General features: G+C 31.1%; 2 protein-coding genes across 2 annotated transcripts in view; one reads left to right on the top strand and one right to left on the bottom strand.

Moving 5' to 3' along the window:
* Window positions 1–1,547: 1,547 nt before the first annotated feature.
* LOC148232227 (phosphoglycolate phosphatase-like) lies at window positions 1,548–4,529 on the top strand. Its single transcript, XM_088192417.1, has 5 exons — window positions 1,548–1,890; window positions 3,318–3,478; window positions 3,541–3,678; window positions 3,746–4,092; window positions 4,156–4,529. The coding sequence occupies exons 1-5, from the start codon at window positions 1,710–1,712 to the stop codon at window positions 4,340–4,342; spliced, it is 1,014 nt and encodes a 337-aa protein (XP_088048543.1). The 5' UTR covers window positions 1,548–1,709; the 3' UTR covers window positions 4,343–4,529.
* Window positions 4,441–16,794, bottom strand: part of Grd (gamma-aminobutyric acid type A receptor subunit Grd) — a 29,341-nt gene continuing 16,987 nt past the window's right edge. Inside the window, exons 2-10 of the mRNA XM_088192416.1 lie at window positions 14,773–14,997; window positions 9,882–9,949; window positions 8,941–9,164; window positions 7,537–7,619; window positions 7,295–7,462; window positions 6,133–6,419; window positions 5,831–6,070; window positions 5,639–5,765; window positions 4,441–5,579 (exon numbers count right to left, since the gene is read on the bottom strand). Coding sequence (XP_088048542.1) covers window positions 5,386–5,579; window positions 5,639–5,765; window positions 5,831–6,070; window positions 6,133–6,419; window positions 7,295–7,462; window positions 7,537–7,619; window positions 8,941–9,164; window positions 9,882–9,949; window positions 14,773–14,953 — 1,572 coding nt within the window. The 5' untranslated portion in view covers window positions 14,954–14,997 and the 3' untranslated portion in view covers window positions 4,441–5,385. The remainder of the gene's footprint in view (window positions 5,580–5,638; window positions 5,766–5,830; window positions 6,071–6,132; window positions 6,420–7,294; window positions 7,463–7,536; window positions 7,620–8,940; window positions 9,165–9,881; window positions 9,950–14,772; window positions 14,998–16,794) is intronic.

Here is a 16,794-nt window from a genome sequence, read left to right as displayed (position 1 = left end):
TCAACATTTGTCACAGAAGTAATACTTTTCTACAAATCACTATAGCTCCTGAATATCATGATGAAATGTTTATTTACAAACTAATTTGGTATATAATATTAAACTAAGAACTTTTGAGGAATAATTTATATAAAGTTACGGAAATCTAACACATTTATTAATGACAGATGTGTAATAAATCTAATACTCAGCATCAGAGAGCTTAGGGTATAGTGGTGCCTTGATTTACTAGTTTAATTCGTTTCGTGACGGAACTCAAATTACTCGTATGTCAAATCAATTTTTCCCATTGAAATGGTATTAATTCGTTCCGGGCCTCCAAAAAACATCACAATTTTCCTCCTCACGCTGTTGGGGAATAAAACGGTGGATTTTAAGCGGCGCGGCGCTCATTTATCTATTTATTTATTCATTAATTATGGCAGAAAATTGGCGGCATTCTGGTAACACTGACGTGATGGCGGCAGAGGGCAGCACATTCTTTTGGCGGACCTCGACGGAAGACAACGGCCGTTGGTGCCTCGTCCACCGTTCACTAGTATATGTTGTATGAATATTATCCACTAAGTTGTAAGAATGATTATTAAGGGCAATAAAAAGAGATTAACGGGCAGCGCGAACAGATAGAAAAGGCACCAATCTACCCAGATCGCCTAATAAATGCTTAGATAACGCTTTTGATTTAAATTTTGCTGCCGTAGAAAGCCAACTTTGTAAATACCACATTATAACTAATTTGTGGAATAAAGCAATGTGCGAACAGCTACAATTGCACCTAATTAAGACATACTAGTTTGTTCCAGACGTCTGTCACATAACATAATATTTTTTAAATAAGGGGGCAGAAAATCTTATTCGGTAGATTATAATGTAAATAGCAAACTATTACAAAAACATTTCCAAAAATTAGAATATAGAAGAGAAAGATGATCAAGAGGTTTATGCCACTGGATTAAAAATTCATCAACTGCTGTCCATTTTGATTGATAAAATAAATAGATGGGTGTTATAACGGAATTTTAAATTACAAGCACATCAATAACAAACTGCTTTAGATGTATTTTTTGGATTTTGCATCTCTTAGATATTTTTGTGATATTTGTTTTAAAAAATGTTAATAATTTTGTACAATGACTCAATAAGAATACTGATTTATAAACGCGAGTTTAAAGTACTCGAGGCTAGGAGAAATAGATTTTATAGCCCTCATATTGCGTTAAATTTGTGGTGGATATATTTGGGCCGCACTGTCGCGGAGCGGCAGCAGGGGACTTGAAGCTTCACTACATATGTAATCTTAAATAGTATTAAAATATTTGTAATGGCTAATTTATGTCTTATTGTCACCATACATTACCAAATATTTATCTAAGTAATTTTAATGTCAGCTATCACTTGAAGAGATTAGGTAAAACAACTATTTTTATTATTAAAAAAATATTTGAAGCAACGAGAAAGGAGGGAAACGTAAGAGTGACGAATATAAATAATTTATGAAGATATTATAATTTATGGGAAAATCATATTTTATTTTATTATTAATTAGTAGAAGGGGGGAGATTGTGAAATGGGCGTCGACGCCGACAAAGTTTGAAAGCCGTCAGTTTGACACAAACCGCTTGGCGCGCGTTTCCGAAGGTCTGACGTTGCAGACAGGTCAGGAGAAGGTAGATTGAGAAGAACCGAAAGCCGGCAACAGCCGGAAATCCATGTCGGTGCTTCGACGTGCAATCCCTTGGCTAGGAGGCTTTCGTCCTAGATCCTTTTCCACCGCTGAAAGCATGACAGCGCAAATGTTCAAGCTCCAAGGCACGGGAGCTGAGCCCATGGATCCTGATGACGTGAATGAATTTTTAGACTCGTTCGACACCGTGCTCACAGATTGTGATGGTGAATATGATTGTTATCTAATAAAATAATCAATGTCGTCCTTTAACGACGTCCTTTGTGTTGTAATCGTACAGTTTGATTTAATTTTAGGTTTGATTGCTCGTTTCATTTATAATTGCAAATTATGCGAACGAATTGCATGTAGGTTAAGGTTAGTGTAATGACAGTTGTCACCTTGAAAAGGTCGTAGCTATCAAGTGTATGGACAATATTTTTTTTATTTAGATCGAAAAAAAACAAAATTTTCATCAGCGCCATTTTAATTTTTTTTCGATACAAAATTTACTTGTTTAACAATAATATAACACGAATGTTTCATATATGATTAGTCATAAGTCTATACATGCACCGATAACGCTGATAAAAATATATTTGCATTTCTTTGTTAGATAAAATTTAACATACGAAATTAGAATTGTCTGTCTGACATTTACTTATCTTTTATCCGTTAACAAATGTTCTATTTTTTGCAATATACGTTGGACTTAGAGCATCTAAATACCCGCCCAAATTCATTACCCGGTTCACGGCTAATTTTTATAAAGGATCCGGGTAATTTTTGTCAACGATTATATGCTGACCCGGAGTTCAAATTTACGAATATTATATATCCTGGATTTTGAATTATCTTGAATTTTAATCATAATTCATTTTACCTTTTCGATACCCCGCTTATCACTATCTGCTCTGTTTGCAGATGTGATTTTAACGGACTTCTTGGAAGCACTGAATCGTTGCCCGGAAGGGTTTTACTAATCTCTAAATCGGTTTTGCAAAATAGAAAAAAGAGACGTAGAATTGTTTAGGTTTGCTAACAATGCAATGATCGCAGAGTTTAACAATCATTCTTCGGGCTTTAGGTTTTCAATATCTTTTTTGTGTTTTGAACAACATACTTGCTATTAAATAGATTTCAACATAAATGTTAGAAACTGTTAAAATGCGTCAGAACATTAAGAAAATGTGCAAAATGACAAAAACTTAAATAATATATTTTCTTATCAAAATCTAGTTTCTCATCTATTGTAATTAACTTTTTTAATATTATTTTATTATGATTATGAAAAATATGTATTAATTATTATTTGGTCTTTATTATTTATTTCCTTCTTCTTTGACTTTCAATCTTCCAAACTTATTTGTCTTCGGGTTGGCATCTTACAGTAGTTTTAAAATTTGTTTTATATTAAATTTTTATCATTGGTATGATAGCATAGCAAGTATTTATAATAAATATTATTGCCGTCATTAATATTGTTATGTTATAATAATTTGCTTTATAAATAATTTACTATTGTATATATTATAAAATCTTTTTACAGTAAAAATTTAATAGTTCCTTTCGAAATAAACGGCAAATATTAATTTTGATATAATATTATCATTAATAATATACATTATTATCATTTATTTAATTGTTATTATAGGAGTAATTTGGATCGATAACAACGAAATATCCGGAGCGTCTGAAGTGTTTAACATGTTCAGAACATTGGGCAAGCGAGTCTTCTTCGTCACCAACAATTCGACCAAGGAAAGGTCTGAATTTGTTAAGAAAGCCAACGAAATGGGGTTCATCGCCAATAAGGTAATAATAGATAATTTTACTTATTATAAATTCAATCATATTTTATTTCTTACATATTTTAGGAAGACATTTTATCGACTGCTTATTTGACTGCTTATTACCTCAAAAGTATTGGTTTCAATAAAAAAGCTTACATCATCGGCTCAAAGGGCATCACTGATGAATTAGATAATGTTGGTATACCGCACATCGGTACTGGTGTAAGTTATATTATAATTGTATTTCATTTATTTAAATTATTACGATTAATAAAACATTGCTTTATAGCCCGATGTTATGTCGTCGATAGCTAAATTCGTCCAGAAAGAATTCATTCCTGATCCGGACGTTGGAGCAGTGATTGTCGGATTCGATGAGCATTTCAGCTATCCCAAAATGTTAAGAGCAGCTACTTATTTAAACGATCCTGATTGTATATTTATCGGCACCAACACTGATGAACGGTTTCCGAAACAAGATATTGTGGTACCCGGTACTGGAAGTTTGGTGAAAGCCATCGAAACGTGCGCAGAGAGGCAGGCTTTCATTGTCGGTAAACCGGAGAAGTATATATGCGAAGCCATTAAAGAAAACTTTGGAGTCGATCCTGCAAGAACGTTGATGATTGGAGATAGGTAATTATAATTGTTGTTATATATTTATGTATAATTTGTAATGTGTTTATAAATATTTTTCAGATGTAATACGGATATTCTGTTGGGTACTCGTTGCGGTTTTAAAACCATGCTCGTTATGTCCGGTGTCACTGATTTGAAAGCGTTGAGAGCTTTTCAAAGTTCTTCGAAAGAAGAACACAAGACATTTTTGCCCGATGTGTACTTGAACAGCATCGGTGACTTGCTTCCGTATCTAAAGAAGAATTAATTTATTTTTGTTGTGATGCTAAAATATAGAGAAAAAAACCATGAGATCAATTGTGATATGTTAATGCAAATATTTAATATTTACCATGAATGTTTAGTGAAGTTTATATAATTTTTATATTTATTTTGAAGAAAGTCAATTTTACCGTGTTAATTGATTATTTATTAAAATATACTATGTTTTAAAATATGAACAGTTTTATATTTACAAAATTATTTAACTTAAGAATATATACAATTAGCTGATATTCATAAATATTTGAATATCAGTAATTAGAAATATAGTATACTATTAGCTCGTAAATTTTGGCAAAGTTCTATTGATTCCCATTCCAGAATCCCAATATATTGGTCTGATCTTAAAAAATAATATCACTATACTAACATTTTGAAGCTGTAATTCTATTATAATTAAATTAATACATATACTATTCTATATAACTTTTCTGAGACAAACGGGACATTCTAAATTGGTCAGAATCTAAACAAGTTCATCCATCAAAGAAATTATTTTATGTAGTCCTCATAGTCTGGATTATTAAGCTTCTACATCCTGGATTTTAAGACCAATCTAAAACTATTGGCATTTCTAATTCTATTTAGAAATATTTTTAATACGTACATCTATATTTTTAAAACAATTAATGTGTAAATGCTTCGCTATGACTATGAATGAATATTCTCTAGCTTATTGCTTTAATATTCTTTCGATAAAGCTTTACATTTTAAATAGTAAGTTCGCTTCCTAATATATTTACCTCTTCTTTTTGTATAATGATTCAAAAAATATATAGATTTTTAGTCATTATGTTATTTGATAAATCTATTATAATATTGTAATCAACTTTTTTGTAAGCATTTTGTGAACAAATATATACACGCAATTTAATTAATAATGAGTCTAAAATTAATGTCACATTTCTATTTTTTTATGATTTTTTGCCTATGATACATTTTTAGAAATAGGAATCATAAAAATAATCTTTAAAAAATCATTTTTAGTTATACTTTACTTCAATTACTGACATGGCTTCAAGACATAAATTATGATTTGTAAGTTGATTTTATTCTTTGGCTTCTTGACAGGTAAGAATACCAATAGAAAAGATTTATAGTTAGAAACAATAAAGGGAATACGACTCTTGAAGCTCTGTCTATTTTTGATACTGAGTTGTAACGAGGCATCCTCTTCTTCTTTTTCTTGTTACTGTTACACACTTGTAATGATAATCGATGACCTAAAAAAATATATTGCTTTACTTTTTCAACAATAAATTATAAAAAAAAATTTTATTACTAGTAGGCGGATTGATGGTATTTTCCGGAGGAATTTGATGTTTTCCAAAACACGGAATACCGGTCCAATTGAGAGAAGTTCTTCTCGTTGATATCATAGGCATCGTAAAAGCTCTCAAAGGGATTACCTGTTCAATATATTGTAACATTATATATCAATTTGAAAATTAAGCATTTTAAAATCATGAATTACCTCTAATAGAAACACATCTTTCGCATTTTTTCTCTCCGTATAATTTCCATTATCTCGACTGCTTCCTGGTAAACATTCATTGCACGGTTTAGGCTCAGGTTGCAGCAATAAATGTTCGCTGTTCTTAGGTGTCTTATTAGTCTTGGCCTCGTCTTCTTCGCTGCTGGAGTCCGAACTCAGATCGGCGCTGAAGTAACATTCGCCTGAACCGTATTTTGTAAAGTAATGCACTACAGCAAACTATAACATAAAAAAAGTGTTAATCCTTTAAAATAAATTCATTATTTTTATCCCAAATTTACTTGAATAATTGTAGCGAATATGAATCCAAAGGAGAGGAATACGAAGAAGTCTAAAGCGGTTGGATATGACACTTTTGGCAGATCAGTTCTTGCTTCTAAACCTAAGAAAGTCATTGTCAGGACGGTTGTGATTCCTAAGGATACGCGGTCGGCGGTCGCTTCTCTGTTGAGCCAAAAGGACACCCATGACAAGACCACGAGCAGGATGCACGGCCCATACACTTGAATCAGAAAATTTCCCATATGCCTTTGAAGATGGAAGCTGACTAATAACATGGAGTATTCACCTGAAATATTCAATAATAAAACATATAAATGGAAATATATACAGCTTTGTACTACACACATAAAAAAAATTATTATTAAGCATCGGAATGCATGTTTTTAGGTGCTAACTGAATGGACCTTTAAACCTAGCTACTAGAATTAAATAATCTTCATTCACTTTATTGTAATTATAGCAGTCAGGTATAAGTATCCATGCATTAAAAAGTATCTGTGATTCGACCCAAATTTATCTTATTACATATTTGATTTCAAAGCTTTGATGGTAGATGTTATTTTCCAACTTACGTATGCTTTGATATAAACAGATTTCATGAATAAAATCGGGAGTGAAGTTAGTATTTTCAGGATGAAGCACGACTAAGACTATAAAACCAACAAGTTATCACCAATGAATGATTAAAAAGTACACCGAAAAAAATCTATTATCATATAAACCATAACAATAAATTAAAATTAACTAGAACAAAATTATTGGATGCTATTGTATTAAGTAATCGACCATAATCAGAAGTCTGAATGAAGATTCTATCAGTATTGTTATAAATGGACCATCTCATAATCACCGTTGAACACGGATGCTTCAAGTTATCCCAATGCAGTACTTGAATACGATAAAATCGAACCATCAAAATTGTCACAATTAATATATTGCATAGGTGATTTTATTGATTAAAGATTAATGTGTTGTAATTAGCACTACATAGTTAAAAAAACATAGAACAGATTTTTATACGTCTTATCTTTATAACAAATTTTGGAAATGGTTTTAATGTACTGTTACACTAAAACATTAAGATGTGTAGTAATTTAGAAAATTTAAATATTGCAAAGCAATTGTTTTAAAGTTCTTTAATATATTCTGATTGATTCATACTTATGTATGGATTCTTCTCATCCTTGGGATACAGTTTGACTACTGTATCTGTATGATTAGCAGCTGGAGTGGCTATCAAATCAAATTGCGATAGTTTCATGTCTTCAGCTATGGCGACCTGTCTATTCTGGTTCCATCGATAGAGCACATCGACTGAGGTATAACCGACTAAAATGATAAATAAAAATATTAATAAATAATACTTTAATCTCATATGTATATAATTTGATTGAATAACTCACAAGAGCCGAATTTCAAAGGACATCTCTGTGTGTCCATTGGAAAGTCTTCTAAGTTCATGGGACACCCAGCCTTGATAGTCAGCCTGCAAGAAATCGATTTACATTCAATTAACTCTATAATGAGGTTTCGGGAGTGATTTAATGAGTTTCTGAGAGCTTACGGGTGAGTGTGTGTGTGTTTGTGCAATCGGTAAAGTTATTTACATTTTGCTAAGGCCGTGTACACATCCAAGGACTAACGTTGCAGGAGTTAAATTCGTAAGCGTCGATGGTTTGGCAATTTTAAAGTGAAATCTGTTTGCCTTTCGAAGACGGACGAAATCGTAGAATTAACTTAAGTTTAGAATTAAATTCATTTAAGAAAATATAAATTACTTTTGAGCGAGTTATTGATGAGAGTATAATTTAATATTACATGAGAACAATTACAGCAAATTGATTGAAATTAATAGAATAATGGCATCAGAATTCAGATCCATTTTTTTTTGATAGAAAATATGCTATAAAACATACAATAGTTCTTCTCGTTCTTTGAAACGTTGCTAATTTGCATTTTGACACGTTTGCCGAATCAGATTTTTATCTAGAATCTGACCTTCGCAGGGAAAAGCGCCACGCAATCAATTGTTGAGTCCGTTCCCTGCCTTCTTAATCCGCAAGGTAGAAAACGATAATTTAATGCAAGGGCCATACGCATTCGGTCGCGAGACTACGGGAATTTCGGGATTAGTCCCGAGAAACGGGACTGGTGGTCCCGCTTAGGGTTGAGCGATCACGTTTCCCCAGAAATGTTACACTTACGTGGAGTGGGATCTCGTTACGAGAATGAAATTTTCACAGATGCCGAAGTGTGCGGAAAAAGGCACTTAATTAAATCCATTTAGGTCAATTTTTCGCCAGTTTATTCGATTACGTGGCGGTTGTTGCTTAATCGACTTGTGAAAGCCAAAAAATATTTTGTAAGTTCATCTTAAATATGAGAGACGTTAAAAATATGTAAAATTAATCTCTAGATACCATCGTTCTTCGCAGATATTCTCACTACTTTATAATGTTCATGTATCATATTTTATCATGTTTTAAATAAAGATATTTCTGCAGATATTTTATTCGGTAATTGGACTGCTTTCTAAAGGTAAATTAACTGGTGATTTTAATTTCACGAAGATGGGTCGAAATGATATTCTAGATTGCAATGCATGAGTGTGTCCTGTGCGAAGAACTTTAGCAAGTATAGAAGGACAGTGTGTGATATACCTCATTCCCTTTTAGATTTGCTTTTTCATAAAAAAAACATTTCTACAGGAGCTCAGTGAGTCATTTTTTCAAATAAGTTAATCAATTTATGTACACAAATTTAGATCTAAACATTTATATAATCAAATGTGAATATGCATCTCTCACCTCGACGAGTACAAGACCCTTCCGTCTTGATACAATCTGACGAACTTATTCGGCGTCGTTATCGTATGCAGATAGCTTTGTTTACCGTTGTAGAAATAAGTGTCAGGTTTCCATATTTTCTTCAACATGGAAATGCTCAAAGCTAGAGTCTCCTTCGCGTCGGCCCTGAACGCCAATCGCCTGTCGATCCAAGATTGGCGAAAGTAACAGTCCATGGAATACGTCTGTGGAAGTTGTACAAGCAGTTTATAAAATCGCAAAGGAATACTCTCAAACATAATGTGCGATACAAGCAATATGTTTTCATTATAATACAAGGTGTCCCATAAATAAATTAAATATTGTTTTCGTGTTTTTTATTTACCTTAGAAATCTAATTAAATTGTTACAACTCGATAAGCCTACACATACCACACTATTGAAATACCACATCAATTTCAATCTTTCACAATTAGTAGATCTATCTTAATATCATAATACTCTTATTGACCTATTTAAAAATTATGTGATATTAATTATTATATAGTTTGGTTTTTTGTAGTTATACTAAACATATATTCTATCCAAAATTGTAAATATATTTTTCCCGAATTTTTTTCTTTACGATGTCTCGTCGAAAAGAGTGTTAGAGAAGTTAATGTTTTAGTCCACTCATACATTCACTGAATTGACAAACATGCATCACCGTTTAATGGTGTTTATTATTTTACTATTATTCAAAAGACGAACGACAAAGTGCTGCTCTACTTTGGTATATGTTGAAAGTGCAGTGACCACTTAAAGCTACTGCTTTGCCTTCGTGTTACATGTCTGAATATTAGTGCTACCTGTTGGTCACTTCTCAGTCTATATATAACACTTTTAAAGATTTAATTTAATTCGTCTTTGTATATTAAAATTAATTTATTTATGGGACACCGTTATATACGTTTCATATTTACCATGTCGACCTCTGAAATTGGCCCCATACTCCTGACCATGATGTCTACCTCTATGACGGCCGGAGGTCCTGAAATTTAGAATTTCAATCATAAAGGTTACTTCTCTTGAATATTTTAAAGTGTCAAAGAAAAATGTGCAGCCAGCGTGAAGGCGAAGGACGAATTTTAAATTAGTGAAAGGATTGCACCGCATTTCAGGGAGCAAAAAAGAGATTTTCGGTGCGCCTAGGTAAATTATTATTCACAACTCTTCATTACGGATAAACCCATATTTCTTATCATTTATTTCGTCATTGATCTTGATATAAAAACTCCCCCCCCGTTATGTCAATATATTCAAAGACACGTTTCACATTTGATAGCAACCTGAAATTTTAAATATATTATATTATAACTGTAATTAATACAGTACTAACAAATATATTAATATTATTTTATGAATGGAAAAATATTATTATATGAACTTATAGAAATTATTTGAGCCCAATTTTTTCGTTCGTGCCAATTCGAGTATGAAAAACTAGATAAAAAAATATCCGCACCGGTCCGTGTTTATTTTCCATTTCGTATTTTCATCCAAACATCCTCGCGATAAGGAAGAGAAGCATTCGTGGTGCAAATCTGAAACGCGAATGCCCACGAGAGAACAGCTTCGAGCGACGGCAAGCAAATATACCTCGTGCATGTTTCGAATGCGTTCGATCGGAAAGGATAGACCAAGTTTTTATCATATGTGTTTATGTGTGCAAATTTATTCTGCATACAGACACAGCCTCTGCTGCACGAGACGGGGATTGAAACACTTATTATATTGCGCCAATTGAAAGGGAAGTTGCATTGTGATTCTAATGCTGCAGCGACTTTTTTACGAGGTTTCACACATTCGACATCCCAAAGGGGAAGAAAATAAATTATATATTTTAACTTAGTAGCATGCTACACAAATACAAGTCAATTTTCTCTGCAAAAATACAGCAAAACCTGTTCGGAAAAAAACAGATACATAAGTGTATAATATTCTGTATATTGCTGTTTTTATTTTTTAAATAATAACATATAAGATAAAATTATAAAATAAAAACACGTAAAGATGCGCAGTATTTCAGTAAAATATTTAAATTTTATTTATTTATATATAAGATCATACGTTCTTGTCTGGTAATCCGGAGGCTGTGAGTTCGAGCCACGGCAGCAGACTCGAAGTTTTATTTATAAAAATGCGTTATTATTAAAAATTTGCCTTAACTGATTAGTGACGTCTATTGGTTATACATTTAAATATACATAATAATTTATAATTAATTATTGATGGATGTCACCGATTTTTAGACTTTTAGTCTGATGATTTAAATATCTACTAACTTGTAGGTATTCATTATGTGTGATTGGCTTACCATATTTGTACATATTTAAGTCACAATGAAAGTTAAAAATAATATTACAATACAATTTTTTTAGCAGGACTATTGACCAGTAAAATTAGTAGGTCATGTGGAAACAAATCCAAATATAAAAATACTCTAATGATTTTTATTTCAAATAGCAATTGTCTTATTCTTAAGCTGAGATTGTTATTAAAAACTGCAACCACTGTTGTATCTTTGACTAAAATACATCACCTCTTCACAATTCGCATATATAAACTTGTACACTTTTGCTCCTCTCTTAAGTGATCTTGAACTTAATTTGTACAATCATATTAATCCATTTTAAAATATAAATGAATCTTTATTATAAAATAAAATATTTGCAATTATCTTAGCAGTGTGAATTTCTATCAGAGTGATACGGGTTTAAGTTTGGTGTCGAGTAATTGAGCAATAAATAGTAGAGGAAAACTAACCTGTCAATTGATTGTCAATGTAACTGACTTTTGCAAAACGAAGCGTAAATTTACGATTAAACGTCTTGACAGCTGTCAATTGGCTGAATTTTATGAAAGACTACAGTAAAAATACGTCCTTCAATCATCAATTGCTCACACAAATATAACTCATAAGAATAATTTGTATAATAATAAATTTGTGTTATTATGTAAGTGAAATAAAAACACAATATGAAATGCAAACAAATTTAAGAATCTAGCGTTTGTTCACGAGATCCAGCATTATAAAGATGTTTTTTTTGATTGGCAACACTTTTTCTAGCTACAGTCAATTGGACAACGGATAGCTGATTTGTGCTCAATTTGATTTACCATTTTATTATGAATAGACTTACGTTAAAACAACGCTTGCAAATTATGCAAATTTATTTCGAAAATCGTGGTTCAGTTTGAAAAACTAAAAAGTAATTCGAATTACCATGGATCGTTTTTGCATCGCGCATATTCTAATTTATAATACGCATCCGCAGAGACGTCGTACAGTGCGTACCAAAGAAGTTGTTTCTGCTGTGGAGCATAGTATTGAGGAGGACCAGAATGAGTCGATTCGTCATCGTTCAAAGCAATTGGAGCTGTGTTCATCAACTTTATAGAAGATTTTGAAGAGCTTACAAGATCATTATTTTCTGTGGGGATATGTGAAATGAGTTAAAATTATTTTTCAATAAATTTAATAAGTATGTGTACATATATTTATATATTTTGTAAAAATATGTATGTAACTATAATTTGTGCAGGGGTCAACAACTTAACGTACAAACGACATTCACTTACAAATAAAACCGCTTAAAGCCATTCATATTTAGACCATTAACTGCTTTTTTTATGAAAATAATGTTAATTAGTAATTGTCCGTTGAGCACAAAATTTTCGTATAGTGTAAATTTATCGAAAATAAAGATTAAAATTTATAAAAACAAGTAAGAAACGTGTATGAATTCTTTATTATTAGAATTTAAATATGGTTATTTTATATCCCGTTCTGGATGTTGTAACAATTTTTATGGTTTTGTACGTTGAATGTACGTTAAAGGTTCAAATATTAAATGGTTGCGCAGCGTTTCAAGTTTCTGTGCATCATTAGTTGTGCCATGTTCATCAATTGAATCCTTTTTTATTAAAAATTTAAGAGATCAATTAATGCTGTTAGGTCAGAAAAAAGGCTAATTCGGTCTGCGATAAAGCGTTATAACCGTTTAAGAAAAAAATAGGTGTTTCGTTTAAATGGTACATCACCGTGAAAAAACTTTTAACAGCTGAAGTCACAAGATACACGCTATTAATTAGAAAGGATTAAAATATCCGTCGCCTTAAGAACATATAACGCGCGCAGCTGTTTCTAATATGCCTTAGTGACCATCAGAAATTTATTTAAAAAAATCACTAAAAAAATCAATTGATCATTCCACCGAAAAGGCGTGGACAACAAAATTTCTCACGGAAAGGGTCACGGATTTAAAAACCAAAAATCACTTTCAGTCAGAAATTTCATCTGAGGACTTTCTCTTAAAGATTTACTCTGATCAGTAATGATTCGTCCATACGGGCTGCAGAGTTGCAGCTATTTTTGTCTAGAATATTTTCTTTTGCTGAACCTCTACACTATAAACTCCTACGGGCTGCCACTGACTTAGAGACTAGCATTCACAATTGAAAATTCGCTTGGACTGCAAAAAAGAGGAGAAGCCACCGCTTCTCTCTTCGCATCCACTGGTTCAGCTCAACTTTGGAATTCAGAGCAAACCCACTTCAGAGACGCCTGCAGCCTACGAACGCACTTAGGGACAGCACTCCTTAATTTATATATATCATATTTATTATTTAATGACAATCTTTATCTTATCAAAAAAATACAGCTCATAATAACTCAAACATGGTACAACAATGCGTAATGCCAATAAGTACTATTAATAAATGTTTAATTATATAATCTCAGTTAATATCATCAAGGGCTCCTAAAATAAATTTATTTAAATATTTTAACGAAATATCTATATACATATATGATAAATAATTTTTATCGCGTTGTAATATTTTCAACACTATATCAAAATAAGAATCATGCATTACAAATCCGGTATTTTTAATTGATTAATATTGATCCTTTCTTGATATTTTTTATTTCTCTAAAAATGAGAAATTGATCTAAATTAGAAGTTTGGATCAATTTCATATTTAATTTTTGTCGTATTTTGCAAAGAAATGGCATAATTGTATCGTATGATTTATACGAAACCACTGACGTTTGTTTTATTTAGCCGGCGAACGAATCCTTGAATTCTTATTTTTTTATTCACCGATAAATATTCGAGGAGGTCAGAATGAAAAGTTGTTTGCTTATCTAATTCTTAGAGTCGGACATAAAACTAATATGGCCAAGCAAGTGTTAATCGGAGTTTTTTGTCCTTTTTGATACACCGCTCTCATTACCTGCACTGTATGCAGCTGTGTGTTCAACTAATATTCGTCTTAAAAATCCAACGGTTGTAAACCATTTTAAAATATTTTAATAACTTTAATTTTTATAATATTTTTTTGAGAAATAAGAAATCCTGATTTTGCGTTTAGTTTTGAGAAATTTTCACGAAATAATTCTCAACAAGATACACTACGTACAACACTTTTTACATTAAGTGCTTACAGAACTTATTGTAAAAATTACTGTAATTGCTCAATCTAATATACTATTAATTAATTTGTTGAATATATAATTTTAGATATTATATATTTAATTTTCAATTAAATATATTTAAGTTGCAAAAATAAAATGTTAAGATAGTAATGTTTTCTTGTAATAGCTAATTTTTATAACCAAAAAAATAAATAATTAAAATATGGATAATGTACACTGAGTTTCATTATACACAAAATCTAGTAGATGTTATTTATCTGATTTACTTACATAGCATATCTTATGGTTATGAATTTGTTTAGGTAACGTAATAAGTAGCAATTATTATTTTATAAGTACGAACCAAGGGAATTAGCAAAATATAGATAATTTACCGCCGAAATCAGGTCGCACGCTGTTATCGTATCCCCTGAGGAGTCCGTCGAGAAGGTCCGAAATGTTCTTGTGATCGTTCATCTGAGATGAAGTGCTGGTGGATTGGGACATGCTTGGCTCGGATACGATTGATACAAAGACGATGGCGGCGCAAGCTAGGAGTCTTTCTTCACGCTTCATGTTTCTCGAAACCTTCTCCCCGTCTGCTGCTTTTAGCGACAAATCTGCAAAGAGCCACCAATTTAAAGTTTACAAACACATTTAGATACCCATACATATATGATACGATCGTATTGAGACAGGGTTTCTCCGGCTCATATAATGAATATGGTTTGAAAAAATATTACAAATAAAATGGTATTTTTATATGAAGTCACATTCACAATTTTTTTTCTTGTACTTTATTTCATCACAGCTCGTTATAAGGAATCCAATTGCGAGCCAAAACTGCAGTCCCGAGTTTTCGGGATCGTTAAATTGCATTTTTATGTACATCAATTTATATATTTTATTTTATAAAATTGTTGTTGCATCGTGTAACTGCTGTTTCATCCTCGTTTGTTTAATTGAAAAGGATTTTCAATGTTCCGGATTAAAAGTCTAAAAATTATCCGATAAATGGCGTTTCGAGTAGCCCTAAAATTTTTTTTTTTTAGGTAATCTTTCAATAAAAGTTATATTATTTTCCTAATTCGGTTCTAGTACATTTGTATATCTGTTCAATGTTCTTTAAGCTTCATTTAATGATCATTGACAACACATTTTAAACAACACACTGCATAACCGAACTACAAAGACAAACAAATTAACAGCGCACTGACAGTTGATCCCCTTGATAATTTATCCCCCAAAGTTTCTTCAAATATTCGTAAATACCAGCATCCGTAAAGGTTACAAATATAATAGAATTTATTTAAATATAGTGGAAGCAAATAAATGATTTTCACAAATTTATAAATAAACAAATAAACAACAAAGCAAAACAAAAAAAAATTGTAAAGATATATTATATTAAATAAAAATTATATCAATCAAAGAACAATTGAATAAACAACTAAATACCGTAACTATGTAAATAGAATAATAATTAATTTAAAATAAAATAAATATTAAGGGACAGGCTGGCGAAGATGCTGCGGCGTCATAGATCAGAGGTATTTAAACTACGGTTATATAGATAAAAGCAGATCATATAAAATTACTACTGGTTTAAATCGATTATTTTACTTACAGGATTGTGCGATTTTTAATTTTTTAAACATTAGGCCAAATTGTACCTTTTTATTATTATTTTTTAATTCATAGTTCTGAAAATATATTTATGTTAATTATGCGTTCCTTATAAAAATTATAATATTACATTAAATTGAAACTTATATTTATAGATATTTTAAAATTGTTAAATATAATCTCCAATGTGCATTCAATTAAAAACTACTGACAGGAAATATTATTATTAGCTATTTAGAGTAAAATTTGTGCAGATAATAAAAAAATGATGTTACTTTCCTAGTTTTTTTTAGAAATTTCATCTTAAATTAAATTACAGTTTTAAATAAAAATAAGTTGTAAATAAAAATATGCGTAATTAAATTAAAATTTATATTTTCCATAACGGTTCATAAATATAAAAACATTTTTAATTACATAAAATGTAATTTTGTACGATAGAAATATTAAAAAAATTGCTCTCATCCAATTTAAATATAATATTATATATTTATAATCTTTATAGATGCCGGTATTTACAATTATAAATATTTGAAGAAATTTTGGGAGATCAATTGTCAGGGGATGAACTGTCGGGATCAATCGTCACCGAATCAAAATTACTTAGGTAATATATATCTTCGGGTTCACATCTCATTGATCACCATAAATTCCTCACCGAACACATTCTTCTAGAATGGTCATAACAATTATGAATAAATGCTTTTATATATTCTTGACTGCTCAAGTGCTAGCTATTTATGTTGTATGTGTTGTAGGGGATCCTGTTCTTGAAACTCGCGTTAAAATCT

This window comes from Plectrocnemia conspersa, unplaced genomic scaffold (assembly GCF_051122295.1).
Source record: "Plectrocnemia conspersa isolate PC_06_02 unplaced genomic scaffold, ASM5112229v1 ptg000009l, whole genome shotgun sequence".
In the NCBI taxonomy this organism is placed as follows: Eukaryota; Metazoa; Arthropoda; class Insecta; order Trichoptera; family Polycentropodidae; genus Plectrocnemia; species Plectrocnemia conspersa.
The sequence above is the reverse complement of the archived record's forward strand: the minus strand, read 5'-3'. Positions and strand labels throughout refer to the sequence as shown.